Source organism: Osmerus eperlanus, chromosome 15 (genome assembly GCF_963692335.1).
Source record: "Osmerus eperlanus chromosome 15, fOsmEpe2.1, whole genome shotgun sequence".
NCBI lineage: Eukaryota > Metazoa > Chordata > Actinopteri > Osmeriformes > Osmeridae > Osmerus > Osmerus eperlanus.
In genome coordinates this window covers 906,410-924,043 of record NC_085032.1, presented here as the reverse complement: position 1 = coordinate 924,043, position 17,634 = coordinate 906,410, and the positions used below count along the sequence as shown (strand labels likewise).

Genomic DNA, 17,634 nt, shown 5'->3' with positions numbered 1-17,634 from the left:
CCAAAGATGTTTACCACCCAGAGAGTCCAATTTTCACCATGTGAAGGGTTTCCCCAGGTCGCCACACAATTACGTTGCTAATGCTAATCATTAGGTCTATGTCTCAATACCACTTGCCACTTGTGTTTGTCCTCTTGAAAATGAATCAGTAAGCTTGGCACATTTGGCAGAATCCTCCTCCAATGTTTTAGTTTTTTTCAACATGGCTTTTTCAGCCCCTCTTGGCCTCTTCCTCCCATCCATCCTCCCTGACGCATATCATTACGGTAGGGCCGCCCGGCCCAGCTATCGGTAGCCTAAGAAAACTTTTAGGAAAAGACGGGCTATGGACCCAACCAACTCTATTTGGGAGTTGAGAACTCCCTCACATGGTTCAACCCATTCTGTGGCGTCAGAATGCGAAACGTGTGTAGCATACTTTAGGAGAAGATAGACTAACGTGACAAATAGAAGAAAAAAAATCCTTGACCGGCCCAAAAGTGAAGTGGCCCACCGGGAATTCTCCCGATTACCCACTCCAGCCCTGGTGCCTTCTATGTTCCAGTGAAATGAGAAAAAGAAACATGCCCCCGTTAACAAACATACATTACTTTATGTTACATTGTGTGATGTCATATGGTCTGCAGATTAAATTAGAAAGATCTGTGCATACACACATTTATCAAAACAGTCAAATGAATCTGTCCCATGGGAGCAGAATCTTCCACACACCTAATGCCCAGTCTGAGAGGTGCTTGAGCAGCTTCATGTCAGTGGGTATGGTCAAGATGTACATGAAGTGGAAAAGGACATCCACCAGGATTATTGCACCCAAGTGAATCAGGCCCTGCAGACTGATGTTCCACATCTCTCTCTCCTTCCTGGTCAGGTCAGACCTGTTGGCCTGTAGAGGGCAGGATACAAAAACTATAGACCAGTGTTGCAGCAGCAGTCTTCTCTTTTTGTGTGTGTGCGGGTGTGTGTTTGCAGGTGTGTGTGTGTTTAAGGGTTCAAGCAGCTTTGCAGTGGATCCCTATCGTATTTGTCAGTCTTATTAATGATTAGGGATCTAAGCAGCTTTGTTTTTAATTGGATCATTAGGTGTCCAAGCAGAAATATTGAGCCAAAATACCTAAAATACCCACTTTACGACAAGGCTGTTTGCACAGGATTTGATCCATTCCTCTGTACGTTTCTGCATTTGAGACAGTTTAATACCCCCCAAATGTCATGTTTGTTTTTAATATTAATAATAGCAAAAACGTAAACACTTTTGAGGTTACTTTGACATTTCCAGGGTCAAATGTACTATATAATGGAGACATTGCATTAACACTAGAAGCGCCGAGACGGTTTTACCTACTAGAAGCGTGGTTAGGCTGAGTCTTCAGACAGGGATGTTGTTACTGACACGTAATGGTCACTAGATGCCGCTTCTTGCACGGAGCAAAGGCACGGTTGGAAAATAAACATGCCTTCGTCAATCTGTCATTTATTTCTGTGTTGTATTTATGTGATTGTGATTATTTAATTAGAGTGTTTGTTGTCTAGCCCTTCAATCATTCAGCAAAATGTAATTTATTGGCTAAAGAATGTCAAACACATTGCGTGTTACAGTGCGTGTCCACTACAGCAACGCGATGCGAGCGACGCAATGCTTTCCATTTATTTTTAGTGGAGCCAGGTGAATGGCTTGCGTGGTGCATTGTGGGTAGTGACGTGATTCAATCTGAGATATTCTCAACTTTATGTAAATGAGGAGTGACATCATGCTACATCTAGCCAGCAAAAACATTTTTTGCTGGCTAGATGCAATACACCTTTTACATGTATGTAAAAGGTGTATTTTGATTGACATTGTGAGTACGTACACCCAAGTCTGCACACTTGGCCATGACGTTATACAAACTGAGTGACCTTAGGGAACTACAACTCTGCATTCATCTGTCTGACACGCCCCCGAGTGGGTCAGACTGTGGGAAGGCAAGCGATGGCAGGCGATTTGCGTCGCTGTAGTGGACACGCAGCGTTAGACTGCAGTTGGTTGATAGTCGGATGAAAAGATTGCGTTGTTGTCCCCAGTCAAAAGTATAAAGAAACAGGGACATCATAAACATTCAATGATATAATTAGATCCAGTTATACTGGCAAAACATGTAATGTTCTTCATTTTTTGTCAGGACAAGCTCAAAGTATTGCAAAAATGAAAGCCATGTGTAATTTGTTTGGAAATTCTAGGCTATAGGCTTACTTGATGTTAGCTTACATGTTGATGCTTACATCAAACTAAATGTGTATTTTGGTTTTATGTAGGCTATTATTGTAACATTGGGACTCTAGTTTCCAGTGTGGATGGCGTGTTACGCAAGGGCAGTAGCGCATGATAAATCAAGTAGGCGGCATATCTAGCCTGAAAGATGATTTAGAATAGCCTCCTTTTTGTTGTGTATGTAGGAACTAAATAGAGTAGCCTAAGGGTAATCTAGGGTATTGCATTGTGCACAGGATTTCTTAATCTTTTGAGCTAGAGGTTTTTAAACCATGAATGCATCAATAGGTGTGTTCGACTTCATGCAGTGCCGGCGGCACAGATAGGTGGCTGACTTGAAGCAGTGCATGCCAGTTAGAAATGTTGTTCGACTTGAGATGGTGCCAACGTCACGTCACTGTGATGTATGTCATCAAAGTACCGCAAGAGAGATTTGAGATTAGCCGGCTGGATCAGCCAGCCAATCTTCTCCAAAGCAAATGCACAAGCTCTGAGGACAACACAGCTATTTCATGATTGGCCAGACTCACACACGACAACCTTGACGTATGTTTTGTGTTTATTCTGACACCTTCAGTTTCGCTAATACTCAATATCGGACCAAACAGTACCAATTAATTAAATAATTGCCTTCATTGACAGACTGCAATACTATTGTTGAAGAAAGTGTTTTTGTCCGCCTCTTCAATCAATCTGCACTTTGGAGAGAGAGTTACAGCCCAAGACATAAAATTACCAATTTATTATTCGCCTTTATTGACAGACTACATAATATGACAAATTTCAGTTCTAATGCAAAAACAATTCAAGACCAGTTTGTCAGCAATAAAGTGAGCAAACAGCGCTTGATCGGCCATGATGAATTATAATTTTATTTATTTACAGGGGCAGTGCACATTATTGAATATCATAAATGTAATTGTGCCAGAATTATCCAATATGGCTATACTTAATGTGTAGACCCTTGACAGAATGTTAAAAAGTCACCATAAAAAACAATACATCTTATATTAATACAAAAACACATTAGTAAAAAAAAAAAATTTACGTCATTGATTTATTCCAAGCACACTAAATCATTAGATTATATAAATTGGACATTTTATCTAAACTCATATGACTGACGTAAACTGTTGGAAAAATTGAAGGTGTAACACTTTTATTCTGTATTAAATGATACTGTGTTTAGCTTGTGAGCGAGGAGGCCTACCCCCAAATCTGAACTCTGGGTAAACATACAAGACCATTATCTTGGGGCTAAGGACTAAGAAGAGGGGGGATTGTTTGTTTAAAGGAGATACTTTTTGACAGAGCTAGAAGGAGGACTGAGGTCTGGTGACCATTTGCTTGTCACCTAGTGGGGGTAGGGTTGATGTTGTAAATGTCCATTGCAAGGGACGCACACACGTAAACACGCATACACACGCGCGCCAGGTCTATGCAAGGGAGCCAATGAAAGAAGAGCCATGGAACACTTGCATGCATTGTTTTAACCAATGACTGTCAAGAGTGTGTCTGTTTAAATAGGTAGCTAGCACAACATGCTAGCGAATGCTGAATGCCATGTTGAATGCCATTAGAGAGTGGAGTTCTACATAAGCGCGTTTCTTATATACTAATGTAATAATTGGACCAATACAATGTTCCTATTGGTCCAGAAGATGTTCTCAAAAGTTAATAAATCCGTTTATATACCTCCTGAAAGTTCGCAGAGGTAAATAAACAGCAAATATTTACTCCTCGACAGGTCTGCAAACGCCTTTGTAAACCGAGATTTGTTAAAACGTTTGTTAACCGAGACCGTAGGGTCGAGGTTTACAAACAAATCGGTTTAAAAAATCGTGGCGACAAAGCGTTTGCTGACCTGTCGAGGAGTAAACATTTGGTTTCTTATATACTACAACAATACGTGGGAAGATCACAAATCAAACAGGTCGAATCTGGAGCAGACGCCATGTTGTCAGAGCAATCAGCTGCACTTGCACTGGTGACGTCACTACATCTCCAAGGCAACATATCAACAACATCAATTCGTCTTCTGTCTGCTTCAGATACTTCTTTAAAAAGGGAAGCGATTGCGGGGCGTTTGCGGACCTGTGCAAAAACCATATTTGGTTGTTTTAGTTTTTTTTTAAGCAATTTAGGCTACTTTGTTGCCGAGCAGATGCCACGTTGTTAAGGTCAATAGCTACATCTCCAAGGCAACCGCTTGTTGCTAGGTCCGTAAAAACGTTAATTTACCTCTGCGAACTTTCAGGAGGTATATAAACTGATTTATTAACTTTTGAGAACGTCTACTGGACCAATAGGAACAGCGTATTGGTCCAATTATTACACTAGTATATAAGAAACGTTTTTACGGACCTAACGTCACTGTGTCCAATCCCGACCGTTTTTTAGCTAACATTCTGATAAAATGGCACTTCAAATATTGCTAAAAATGATCGTATCACGTTTTCATCTGATTTACTGATTTCACGTTAAGCTTTAACTTCTTACCTTTCGAGCTAAATATTGTTGAAAAATTTAGAGTTAGCTTATCTTTTACTCGAGCCGGTAAAAAGACGCTGGCGCCGGTAAATTAGCCGTGCGCTACCCTTGTCCAAACCCGACCGCACTTCTATCCTCGTAGTAAACACTCGCCGCTGCTGTTTTTACGGGAATATTAACTTGATCCAGGGTCACCAAACTGACCATCAATGCTGTCAACATATCCGGGGACGTAGTTATGTCCTCCACAATAAGATATCACGCTTCAACATCTCCAAACTATGCGATAAAATCTCAATTTGACTGTATACCACCACCTGCTGGATGTTTTGTTGCTAGCCCCCATCCCTTCCTCCCCTCGACTACAGATCACGTCACACATGATCGTGTATTTTCATTGGCTAGACAAAGTAGTGTTAAGCTAGCGTTGAAATATATAAACCGCGGTCCTATTGTGAATTTAACCATGGGTAATTGTTTTCCATGTTGTAAAGGAGAGTATGTGGAAATCACTGAAGATGATTCCGAGGATATAAATGCAGTAACATCTAGACAAGATAGGAATTTTGGAGCAGAACTAGACAGGCCTCCGCACAAGCCCCCACTTAAGGCTGAATTATACTACTCCGACTCCGTTACGGACAGACAGACGGACGGAATTGGACGGATTTCTTGAATTTATAGTACTCCGAAGGCTGTGGGTGCTGAAAACAATTCACCGTCAGAAGAGTAGGCGCACTGCGATGCTAGCTAGGTTATCAAAAAGTCTGAGCAAATTTACAAATTAGCCGTTTCATCAATAAAATAAGCCAATTTTCAGCAACTAAACTGCCCATTTCTTGTCACATTTTAATTCAGATGCTGATTTACATGTACTGTTTGGTAGGGCTGTCCCCGACTAAGATTTTGTTTGATCGACCAAGACTCGACTAAAACGTCTGAAAATCGACTAATCTAAATTTGAAACACTTTTTTTTCACACAAAAAAAATGTACAAACATTTTCCCAATCAGACTCAATGGCTGCTGGACTGCTCATTTTGAAATCAAACGGCGAGATTCATTCGATAATTGCAACCTTGTGTGTTATGGGAACTTATGGGAAGTTTTGTGTTCAGACAGAAAGGTGTTTTTTTTTTAATTTGGCGAAGGAATGTGTTTTGTTTACGGGTTTGATTTCATTTGAAAATGTAACTTTATAACCATCTACATCTGATTTTAATAACCACGTGCACATCAAATATCCATTGACATGGAATAATTTTTCCAGTTTGGGTTATTTTAAAGCGCTGTGTTTTTCACAAATGTTTTATTTTGGTTTGAGGAAATGTACGTGAAAAGTTATGAGGAAGTGATTAGAAAGTTACATGAAAGATTGGTTTAGAGTGGATCATGAACGTTTATGAAATAATGCAAGAGAACAGAGATGATTGACACTGATGTTCTGAAAAGGGAACTATGCATATAGGCTACTTTGAAGGTATATGGGCTAACATTTGAAGTTAAAATAGTCAAATATAAGGTTTTTAACCCTCGTGCTGCCTTTGGGTCACATGACCCAAAGGTTCATAACGAACCATCGTTGTGTTTACCCAATTTTACCCAATACAAAAACAAATAAAAATAATTTTATTTTAACCTTCGCAATGTGGGGGGTCTGAGACAGCCCAACGGTTAAAAGAAAATGCTTCACTTTGTTTTTGTATGCGGTAAAGTTGTCGCAATACGACGGTGGGTCACAATGACTGATGGGTCAGAATGACCCGAAGATAACACAAGGGTTAAGAACTTTGATAAAGGTATTAGATGCAATTTGGTTAAGAATGAGAAAGAGAAAATAACTAAAATGTACTTTAATTTGGATTTTGATGGTAATTTGATTTTAGGTTTTGTTTGAGAGTTTTATCAAAGCCTGGCACAATGTTTGGGATAAATAGTTAGGCTGTGATACGGTTGTATTAATAGATGGTATTAGTGCATAAAGAGGGTTATTATAACATTTGTTCTGAAATAATTTGGGAAGACTCATCAAGTCTGATAAATTGTGGTTATGATAAAGTTGGAGCTAACTGACTGTTTTGAAGTGCAGCAAAACACTCATGAAGTTCTACCTATCTCACCTATATAGAAAATATAGTTGGAAAAATGTTTGGTTAATAGCTACATTAAGAAAATTATTTGGTCTATATTTCATTTAAGAAGCATACCGATTCTATTCTGGTTTGGGATAATGACAATGGTTTTTATCATATCTTTGACAAAAAGAGGTATGACTTGGTAAAATAGAGGAATCTGAAACAATATAGGTCTTAATCTTAACAGTTTTAAAAGACAGAAAATTGTTTTTTTGGAGTGAAAGAAATTAGACTAACAGTTGATTTTGTTTAAATAAGGGAACAAAGAAACTGATTTCTAAGCATGTCTAATAGGAGTTGAATATCAAATGATGATGTATTGTCTTGTTATACATGCGTTTGCTCAACAATTAATAAATAAGGGGATGATCACCTCTACAAGGGAAGATATCAATTATAAAGAATTTGTTTGCTCTACTAGAAGTTCATACTGATAACATTGATTTAAAGCAGATGTGGCAGCAAAAGAGGCAGCCATGCTAGATGTCTTAACATAAGGAAAGGTATTATGTGGATGAGACTGTCTTGAGAGATATGCAGGAAGTGTCATATGCAATTATGTAAATTCACGAGAAGATTACACAATCACCATGCACACACAATCATGGCATCCGTTTCAGAAAATTGGACTTACGCAGTTTTCACGAAGATTCTGGCATTCACCAATGTTTTCTTATTTGGGATTTGTTCTTAGGTAAGAACAGAATTTACGCACACCCAAGAGCATTCTTACATACAATTGAGAGCTGACATGTTTGGGCAAAATAAGTAATTATACCGTTTTCGTCCGTTCTAATTAAAAATTGAATATTTCTCTCCTTTATAATTTTGCAACTAATAATTTTCATTATTTTACACATAATTATATGTTTGTTTGTTTTAATAAATACACACTACACTTACACTTCTGGGGGGTGTTCCATCAACGTTGATTAAGGAAAAGCGAGACTTATTTCGCCAAGTCTCACTTACTTTAACGAGAGTTCTGTTCCATTAAGGTGGCTTATTTTAGTTCTAGCTACGTAACCAATGTAACTTATACTTCGGAACTAGCCTGATCCGTGTCAGGCTAAAAGTCAAGCTAAACTAAAATTTCAAACAATTTCAAACAGGCGGAAACAGAATCTCAAAATACAGTTCCGTCGAGTAAATTCCTGCGCACAAAGCACTTTAGTCCGTGTTCGGAAACTTAAATTCAGACTTTTTGAAGTGCAAACATGAATGATTTACGTGTTTACTTCATCCCCAAACATATATTAATTTAAATAAACAAGTTAAGAAATAATGTCACTTTAGCTGTTTTCAAAAGCCATTGGTTAATTGACATAAAATAAGGCCTTAGAAACTAAGCAGAGCGTCTAGACAAGTTACAATCAATTATGGCGTATCCGTTCTTTGACAACCCTGTGGTGGATGAAGGTGCTCAGATTATACAAAGAGTGTTTATCCCACCAGCCCCAAGGGTCTTCAGAGACAAAAGTAATGCTTCCCTAACCAGTATCTGTGGAAGAGTTCAGCAGGCCCAGCATAGTTTATCTAGATAAATGTTATTATCATTCTTTAAAAATATATACATAGAAAAACACTTAAGCAACTCTTGAGGATGGCAGTGAACACATAAGAGCAGCCTACCATCCTTCGTAGAAAGTAGTAGAAAGGAGAGTAGTAGACTATAATAGAAATGAGGGTAGCCTAGTAGACTGCAGTGTATGTAAGTAGGTAGGCCTAGAATATGTAGTCTGCTGGAATCACTGACAAGGAAGCAAACTCACTGTAGCCAAGCCTTGACCACTGTTCAGTCTGTCTGCATCTCTGTGTGTATTTACATGTGGGACATTCTTGAAAATGATTGGTGACTTAAAAAGGTTTAACAAAGGCAACTATGCCAGGAAATATGAAGGTTATACCTTGCTCCAAAGCAGTACCTGAATATTATCATCAGTTTTCCAGGTCATCTTGAAACACAAAGAATCAAGGAGACTTTTTATTCAATTGTATAAAGCATGTTCATTGTTAAAAGTAGCCTATATTTACATTTAGTCATTTAGCAGACGCTCTTATCCAGAGCGACTTACAGTAAGTACAGGGACATTCCCCCGAGGCAAGTAGGGTGAAGTGCCTTGCCCAAGGACACAACGTAATTTGACACGGCCAGGAATCGAACCAGCGACCTTCTGATTACTAGCCCGATTCTCTAACCGCTCAGCCACCTGACTCCCTATATGTCCCTATATGTTGACAAGCCTCTATATTACTTCATCCTCTCCTTCTGGCTTCCCCAATATTATAGGTGCAATACACTGTCCCCAAGCCCCTTCCAGTGGGCCTGGATACAGGCCCACTGGAAGACTCAGGGGGTGACTGCCTGGTGCCCCCAGGGTTGAAAAAGTGTTTCTAAAATGCTCTTTAGAGTGGCAAAAATGAGACCAAGTGCCCTACTGTCTGCCATTCTCATTGTGAAATCTGCTTGAGTGCCCCTTAACGCAATAAATGATAGTGTGCCCTCTATACATTTCAAAACATGTCTTCATGAGTTCCTTTATAGTAGAGAAAATGTAATGCAGTACCCTATAAGGTGCCCTTACAATGGTCTAAATTAGACTGTTCCCGTTCCCTGCCCTTACTTCCAGTGGAAAAGGGTGCTGTTATGAAGTGCCCTTTATGCTGCCCCTACATGACAGTGTCCCAAATGGTGCCCTTTCCAAAGAAGACGATTAGATGCTGTGTCCAACAGTCTCCCCTAGAATGTGCCCACTAGGGCATGGTTTCCCAAAGTGAGGCTGTGACGAGCACTTCCCATTGTTACACTGGTGAGAGCCCATGTCGTGCAGTAGCAGACCTTTAAATCTTTCCACCCCTGCCCTACAAACAGCCACAGTCTGCCACTGTCCAAGCCCCCTCTGGATCTGTGGAGGCAGACTATGTTAATTGGAAATCTGGAAATATGGGGCAACTGTCCATATACTGTCAGCCAGAATAGTAATAATTGGATTTGGATTAAATATGCACGCGTAATATAATAATTATATATTTTTAGGCATGCTGAGCAATTTTAAATGACTGTTCTGCCAAGCAAAGTGTGCTACAGTTTGGGTCACCTTCTGATCTGAAAGTTTGTGCTGGATCTGTGCAATAATACTTATTTCAGTGAATCCCCATTTTAGTCATGGTTATCTTTGCCTTTTATCTTAAAGCTCAGCATTTAGCCTATCAATTAATAAATGTGTGTGGCAAAGTTATTTTGAAGTAATTTATTAATTTTGTTAATGATGTGAAGACAAAAACATTATTAGCCCACATCAAGTGCAATTAACCATGGCCTTCTTCAGTGTTTTGAATTCTATCCTACAATTTTCAATTGCTGCCACGTTCTTTTTTGGGCTATTACTCTCAATCTCCTGTTGAGAATATTGGCCATAGGCTACTGTCAGAACGGTTTCAGACAGCTCATCAAATTACGCAAATTATCAGTAGGCCTAACTGCATATAGTTATGTTAAGTAGATTTGGTAGGCTTACAATTTAAGCATTTTAATGGTCGTAATGGTTTGACAAGTTGTATCCCTTGCCGTGTGAATTGCGGCAACATTGTCCTTTTTGGGGACAACTCCAAAAAAACTCAAAAAATCAATTTACGCTGCTAGGCCTATATCAATAAACTAGCCTTGTCTTGCCTTCAATTCACATAAATTATGTTAACGGGGAACCTTGCCATCCAATCATAAGTGACTTGTCATGGTATTTATAGGCCCAATGTAGGCTTATTCTGCACACTAGGACAACACCACACAATGGCGTATTTATTGCTGCTGCAAAATTTTGCAGATCGTGCCCTGAGGAGGGAACACATCTTCCGTGACCATACCGATTTATTTGCAGAGAGTGACGAGTACCTGTTGGGACACAAGAGCAGTCCTCATGGATATTTGTAACAGTCAACTGTCTTCAAGGCTATGTTTAGAATTATTTTGCTTCAGAATTCAAAGTTAAACCATTTCTTTTTCACTTCATCAGTTCTGCGCACTTCTCCAGATACAGCCTTCACTGCATGAGTAATTGCATTCCATGCATCGGTTTTATTTACTGCTTTGTATCCACCGCTGACGCTATTAAATATGATGCGTCGTTTGTCGCTAACTTCCTCGACTTCAGAATTACTAAAGTTTTTCTGTCTTTTGTCGAGGCCTCCACCGTCTTTACCACGTCTTTTTTACATTTCTCTGTGTGCACACGGCCCTTAGCCTGGTCCTAACCAGACTCTCGTACATTTCATTTGTACAGAGTCTGGCCTCGCTCCATTGACAAGCGTTGACTTCCTTGTAGGCGGGTACTCTGTTGAAGTTTAAAACTATTGGATCTGCCCAGAGCCACTCTGATCTGCCATAACCAATCGCTAGCGTTCGCCAATTCCTTCACCACTACTGTAACAGAGCTAGCTGCCGTAGCTGGAAAATCAAACTGTTCCCGAACCCCGTGGGGAGGAGGGCCCCAACATATTGGCCACCAATAAAACTCAGCAAAACTTGTTCTTGCTCTGGCTTTAGCTTATGGATATTCGGCAGCGTTGCCACAACGGAACGAATGGCTTCGCTCGCATCTTTCTCCGCCGCCATTACTGAACTTCAACACAAACTAGCACACGACATCAACGTCATTGTTCTCAGCCACTCCCTCTGTTCACTGATTGGCCGGTAGAAAATTAACTGGAGACATCTGACCTACTTACCTCATGGCCAGACCTAGAACAGAAGCAAAATCTTAATTGAGCGGAAGTACGTAGGAGGGCAAAGCCAGGCTACACGGCCCTGCCATCTCATGCCCTTTTATGGGAATTAACAGGGCGTTTACCTATGCCAAATAGGAGCAACGGGGCACGAGCTTTCAACTTACGACATTTTCTGATTCATCATTCTAAGACCACAGCTGAGAACAATTCTGCCGTTTAGGAACACGCCATGAATCACACATAGACTTTTCTTAGGAACTTTCTTAAGAACAAATGTAAGAAATAACTTAGGAAGATATTGGTGAATGAGGCCCACTGAGAATTGTCTTGGGAATGAGGTTCCGTTTTGTTTGTTGAAAAACATGAACAATTCTATAGGGCTGTCCCCACTCAGTCGACTAGTCGATTTTCTGGTCGATATGCTCTTGGTCGACTAAGATTTTTTTAGTCGAGCTGCTGTATGGCAGTGTGAGATCTGATTCCCGCTTGTGTCATCATTGCTGAATTAACGAAATGTTCTACAGAAATTGTAGATTATACTATTTAAGACAAATAAAGCAACTCTAAAAATATATAATTTAAAAGAAAAGGTGTTAAGGCCGATTATATGCCTCTCCGTTTTCCAAAGAACGGACACATGGGAACGCCCTCCTCTACGGGGAACGCCCTCTCCGAGCTCTCTCCGAGGGCTCTCCGAGGGCTCTCGGAGAGCCCCGGAGAGCTCGACGTGCACCTCCTGAATTTTCTAACTATCCGTCGTAATTTCGGATAGTTAAGGATACCCCCTTGGCTGTGATTGGTCAGTATAAAGAACCGCTTGGGTCAGGGGCGGGGTTGCCGTGATAAACAGGAAGAACAGAATCCTTTGACCGCCATTGCTGTAAGTTTTTACAATTCATATTCCAGCTAAACAGTACTTGTAAATCAGCATCTGAATTAAAATGTGACGAGAAATGGGCAGTGTAGTTGCTGAAAATGTGTGTATTTTATTGATGAAACGGCTAATTTGTAAATTTGCTCCGACTTCTCGATAACCTAGGTAAATAAACACTCGACGACGACTTACAGAAAACCGTTGCGCCACCTACTCTTATGGCGGTGTATTGTTTTCAGCAACCACAGCCTACGGAGAACCATAAACGCAGTCTATCCGTCCGTATCCGTTCGTATCCGTAAGCCCGCCCATCCGTAAACGGAGTCGGAGAAGCATATTGCCGCCTTTACTGTTTTCCCTTTCGTTAATCTGCGCTTTGTTTTGGTTTGGTATTTTGCACACGGCACAAGCACAATTGGCTGCAGAACTACAAACTCTGCCATAGCCTACTTTGTTTGTGTTATTAGTCAAAATGGCAAAGATATCTGTGGTATAGCAGCATTTCCTTAATATAATATTTACATTTACAAAGTACCGGGTGACTCGAAAAACGTTGAATGCAAACTCTGCCAACAACGGTTTATTTTTCATAGTTTGACGTCGAATATGATGTAGCCTACCACCTGAAAAACGCAAGTTGGCCTAGCCCTACTTCGCTCATGCTAACGCGCTGGGTTGAAAAATGAATATGCCTATTATAAGAATCACATCCAAATCGAATTACATTATCTTCTCCGACCAAGACAACAAAATATTTTTCTGTTGCACCGTTCCCCACTCAGCTTCTACGTAAGTTCGCATGCTGCAAGTTTTCAGGCAGTGATAAGCGCGCTATGACGATTTGCATGTTAAACAAACAATATTTGTAATTTGTAGTACATTGTAAGAGATATTACATAATAACCAATCAGGCATTTTGTATTATATCGGCATTCGGTAACAACAGGACTGGTGACACGAGACTTATTATTAGTAATTAGCTTATTTTATAGTGGCTGAATCTGGAATGTCCAGCAGCTACATTGAGTCAGATTGGGAAAATGTTTGTACATTTATGTTTGTCTAGTTATCAATCTCCTTTCTTACGTATGTATTTCTTTCATATTATCTCTTAAAACAGTGAGGGAAAACATCACACAAAAGGGTTTGATGAAAAACATTGTGACATTTATAGAAAATAAAACGTTTCAAATTTCGATTAGTCGATTTTCAGAAGTGTTTAGTCGAGTCTTGGTCGACCAAAGAAAATCTTAGTCGGGGACAGCCCTACAATTCTAAATGGTGCTATGACTCTGAATGTAATGATTTAACTGTTTCATTGGTAACAATGCAAATGTTGAACAGATTAAGAAGTGAAGTTTTAATCTTGGTATAAATTGACAACGTTTTCTGTGGAATAAAATGTAGGTACAAACACTCCTATCATGTTCTACCAGTTACGTAAAGATGTGTTGATTTCTTATGTTCCAGGGCAGAAGTTTGAATGTTTTGAGAACAGTTATAGACTATCGGAAGAGGAGATAACAATACTGTTTCATTCATGTGAAGTATTATTTGGGAGTTGCATTAAAGCTTAATGTTTTGTTTTTGAGAAACCTGTTTGTACTACAGAAAGTTTATGTTAATTTGAAAGGAAACAGAAATTGAGAACATGTAATGAGATTTCAGGATGTGTGCCAAAGTGATGAGTCTTAAATGAGGTTGTAAAGAGTTAGCAGCAGGCTGGAGTGAAACGGGTTGTTTAATTGGTTAAACTAAAACACAGTATTTATTACACAAGTAAATCACAAGTGTACTATAATTCCCTCGAAGCACTGGCAGACAGTGGCTTTCTTGCTACAGGTTTATTTGAAGCTTCTTCTCCAAATCCACCGTGAAAACTAAAACCACTGTATAACGAGAAAATAAAGACCACATTAGCTTAATATGAACATACAATGACATGCGCAGCATGTAAACAACGTTCACCTAAGTAAAATACAGACACAACACAACATACCTCGTTGGCTGCATGCTGTACACAAGGGAATAGAGGATCGCTAACATCCGCTATAACAACCTTAAACTTTTATCGGAGCATTAAAACCGTTGTGAAGTTGGTTGGAAGTTCGATATTCAACAGATATTCGGACGCCCAGTATTGTGCTAATTTAGCCGGGGTTTAGCGCCGCTAAGACCGGCCGCTAAGCCTATGGGCCCGATCTTGCACCCAGCGCAATTGACTTTGTCAGCAACGCAAGTATCATTCCTAGTTTGCACTCGACGCAAAACTGACTTTTCCCTCCACAGACGCACGTCGAAATGACCTTGCTCTCCCGTGGGCGGTTCAGCGAAAAAGGAGGCGTGTTCCGGCGCAAACGTTCCCTGGTGCTATTTTGCAGTTTCCGAAAAACAATTCCGCCACTGACCAGTAAAAACGTGGTCTAAAGTCAATGGCGCATTATTCAGATGCTATTTTAAGGGCGCAAGCTTGGTCCGTGCACACTGCTGGCGAGGCCAGGGTCTTCTTTCTGCGAAGCTACATTACATTGTTTTGATTTATGGCGTGTTACATTTCTTCAATGATTATAAAAAGATTTTCATGAGAAATCTCTATGTATGTGAACATGATTTGTAACAATTGTGCCAATTTCCTCCCATGCCTGTTTAACCGAAGCTAATTTGGGTGGGTTTCTTCTCCCATCTCTATCAGAATCAGAATTCGGTTTATTCGCCATGTTGCCTATGTTACACAAACACGGAATTTACTGTGGCAGGAAGGTGCAAACAATAAACATATACGGGTCTTAAATTAAGTAAAAAAGTACAATAGTTAAACTAATTCCTAGAACCAAACAATTTATAAAATAAAATATAGGGTAGGCTATATCAAAATAAGAATAAGAATTTAAATGAGCAGCATGAGCGGGCAATTTAGTGCAATGAGAAAACTGCTCTGCCTTTCCCATACAATGTCACTTGTCTATCTGTTACGGCCCTGACTAGAACGTCGGTCTCCTTGGCTGTGAACCGCTCCTGGCGTGCGCCTGGCAAATCCGCCGTTTTAATAGCAATCCGCCATGGAACAAGCGCTGCTCTTAAAGGGAATGTGAGATGACGCTCTGATTGGTTTATTGCACGTTACGCCCAAACCACACCCATTAGTAATGTAGCTACTTCGGACCTACCCATTTTAGATTTGCGCCAGGCGCAAAGTCATTTGTCCCGCCGGAAAAATAGCAACCGAGCCGGAGTCCCGCCCACAAAGTTACTTGCGCTTTGCGGTTTGGTACTTGCGTTTCAGATCGTCAAAATAGGGGGGTATGTGTTTGGCTGCCGAAACAACGCGTATGTTTAGGGACCATCAACAAATTACACATTTAAAATTTCAAAAGTCAATACATTTACATTTTACATTTACATTTTGTCATTTAGCAGACGCTCTTATCCAGAGCGACTTACAGTAAGTACAGGGACATTCCCCCGAGGCAAGTAGGGTGAAGTGCCTTGCCCAAGGACACAACGTAATTTTTGCACTGCCGGGATAGCAATAGCTTTTCAACAACATGAACTAGGAACATAAAAATTATGTTTAACTGTTCAAAATGTATGCATACACATTGCACAGCCTTTATTTTGTTTATTTTCATATCAGGTTTTAACAAAATGTTTTTTAATTCAAAATAAATCTTCAAACTTCAATAGCTTTTTGGTCATGTGACCTATCACCCTCAAATCTATTTCAGAGTGTTCATTGACTATGCATACATGTTGCACCGCCTTTTCTTTTTTCATTTTTACCCCCAAACTATTTTCAGTGAATTTCTGAAAGTTCGAAACTTCAATAGCTTTTTGGTCATGTGAGCTATCATCATCAAATTAGTTTCAGAGTGTTTATTGGCGACGGGAGTCAGATGGCTGAGTGGTTAGGGAATCGGGCTAGTAATCTGAAGGTTTCCAGTTCGATTCCCGGCCGTGCCAAATGATGTTGTGTCCTTGGGCAAGGCACTTCACCCTACTTGCCTCGGGGGAATGTCCCTGTACTTACTGTAAGTCGCTCTGGATAAGAGCGTCTGCTAAATGACTAAATGTAAATGTTATTGACTATGCATACATGTTGCACAGCCTTTGGTTTTTTCATTTTCACCTCAAACTATTGTCAGTGAATTGTCAGTGAATTTCTGAAAGTTTGAAACTTCAATAACTTTTTGGTCGACCTGAAATGACCTGAAAGAGTTCCACTGCAGATTTGAAAGACAATTGGACTGTCCTGAACTGCACCTCCCCACCTAAGAGGCCTCCCCGCCACCACAGTGACGACTCTCTCCATTCAGGAGAGAGAAGTTAACAGACTTTTAAAGAGACACATCCCTCGCAAAGCAGCTGGGCCGGACTCTGTGTCTCCAGCCACCCCCTCAAGCACTGCGCTGACCAGTTGTCTCCGGTGTTCACCACCATCTTCACCACCTCCCTGGAGACATGCCATGTGCCAGCCCATCTCAAGTCCTCCACCATCATCCCTGTGCCCAAAAAGCCAAGGCCAACAGGACATAATGACTATAGACCCGTCGCACTGACCTCTGTGGTAATGAAGTCTTCAAAGACTCCTCAAAGCCATCACGGACCCTCTCCTGGACCCCCTGCAGTTTGCATACAGAGCCAACAGGTCTGTGGACGACACAGTTAACATGGCCCTCCACTTCACCGTACATCACTTGGACTCCCCAGCATCCTATGCCAGGATCCTGTTTGTGGACTTTAACTCTGCCTTCAATACCATCATCTCCACCCTGCTCCAGACAAGCTCTCCCAGGTGAACGTGCCCGACTCCATCTGCAGGTGGATTACAGACTTCCTGTCTGACAGGAAGCAGTGTGTTAAGCTGGGAACACACGTCTCTGAGACCCGGTCCATCAGCACCGGATCTCCTCAGGGCTGCGTCCTTTCCCCTCTGCTCTTCTCCCTGTACACCAACAGCTGCACCTCCAGTCATCCGTCTGTCAAACTTACGTTTGCGGACAACACCACCCTCATTGGGCTCATCTCTGACGGGGACGAGTCTGACTATAGGTGGGAAGCTGACAACCTGGTGAACTGGTGCAGCCAGAACAACTTAAAGCTCAATGCTCTTAAGACAGTGGAGATGGTTGTGGACTTGAAGAAGAATACAGCCCCACTCACCCC

At 40.8% G+C, this 17,634-nt stretch overlaps 1 protein-coding gene across 4 annotated transcripts in view; it reads right to left on the bottom strand.

Annotated features, from left to right (window-relative positions):
* hhatlb (hedgehog acyltransferase like, b) overlaps positions 1-17,634 on the bottom strand; it is a 147,199-nt gene that overhangs the window by 95,362 nt on the left and 34,203 nt on the right. For all 4 annotated transcript variants that reach the window (XM_062480289.1, XM_062480288.1, XM_062480291.1 and 1 more), the window contains one exon: positions 712-883. In XM_062480289.1, the coding sequence (XP_062336273.1) occupies positions 712-883 (172 nt within the window). The remainder of the gene's footprint in view (positions 1-711; positions 884-17,634) is intronic.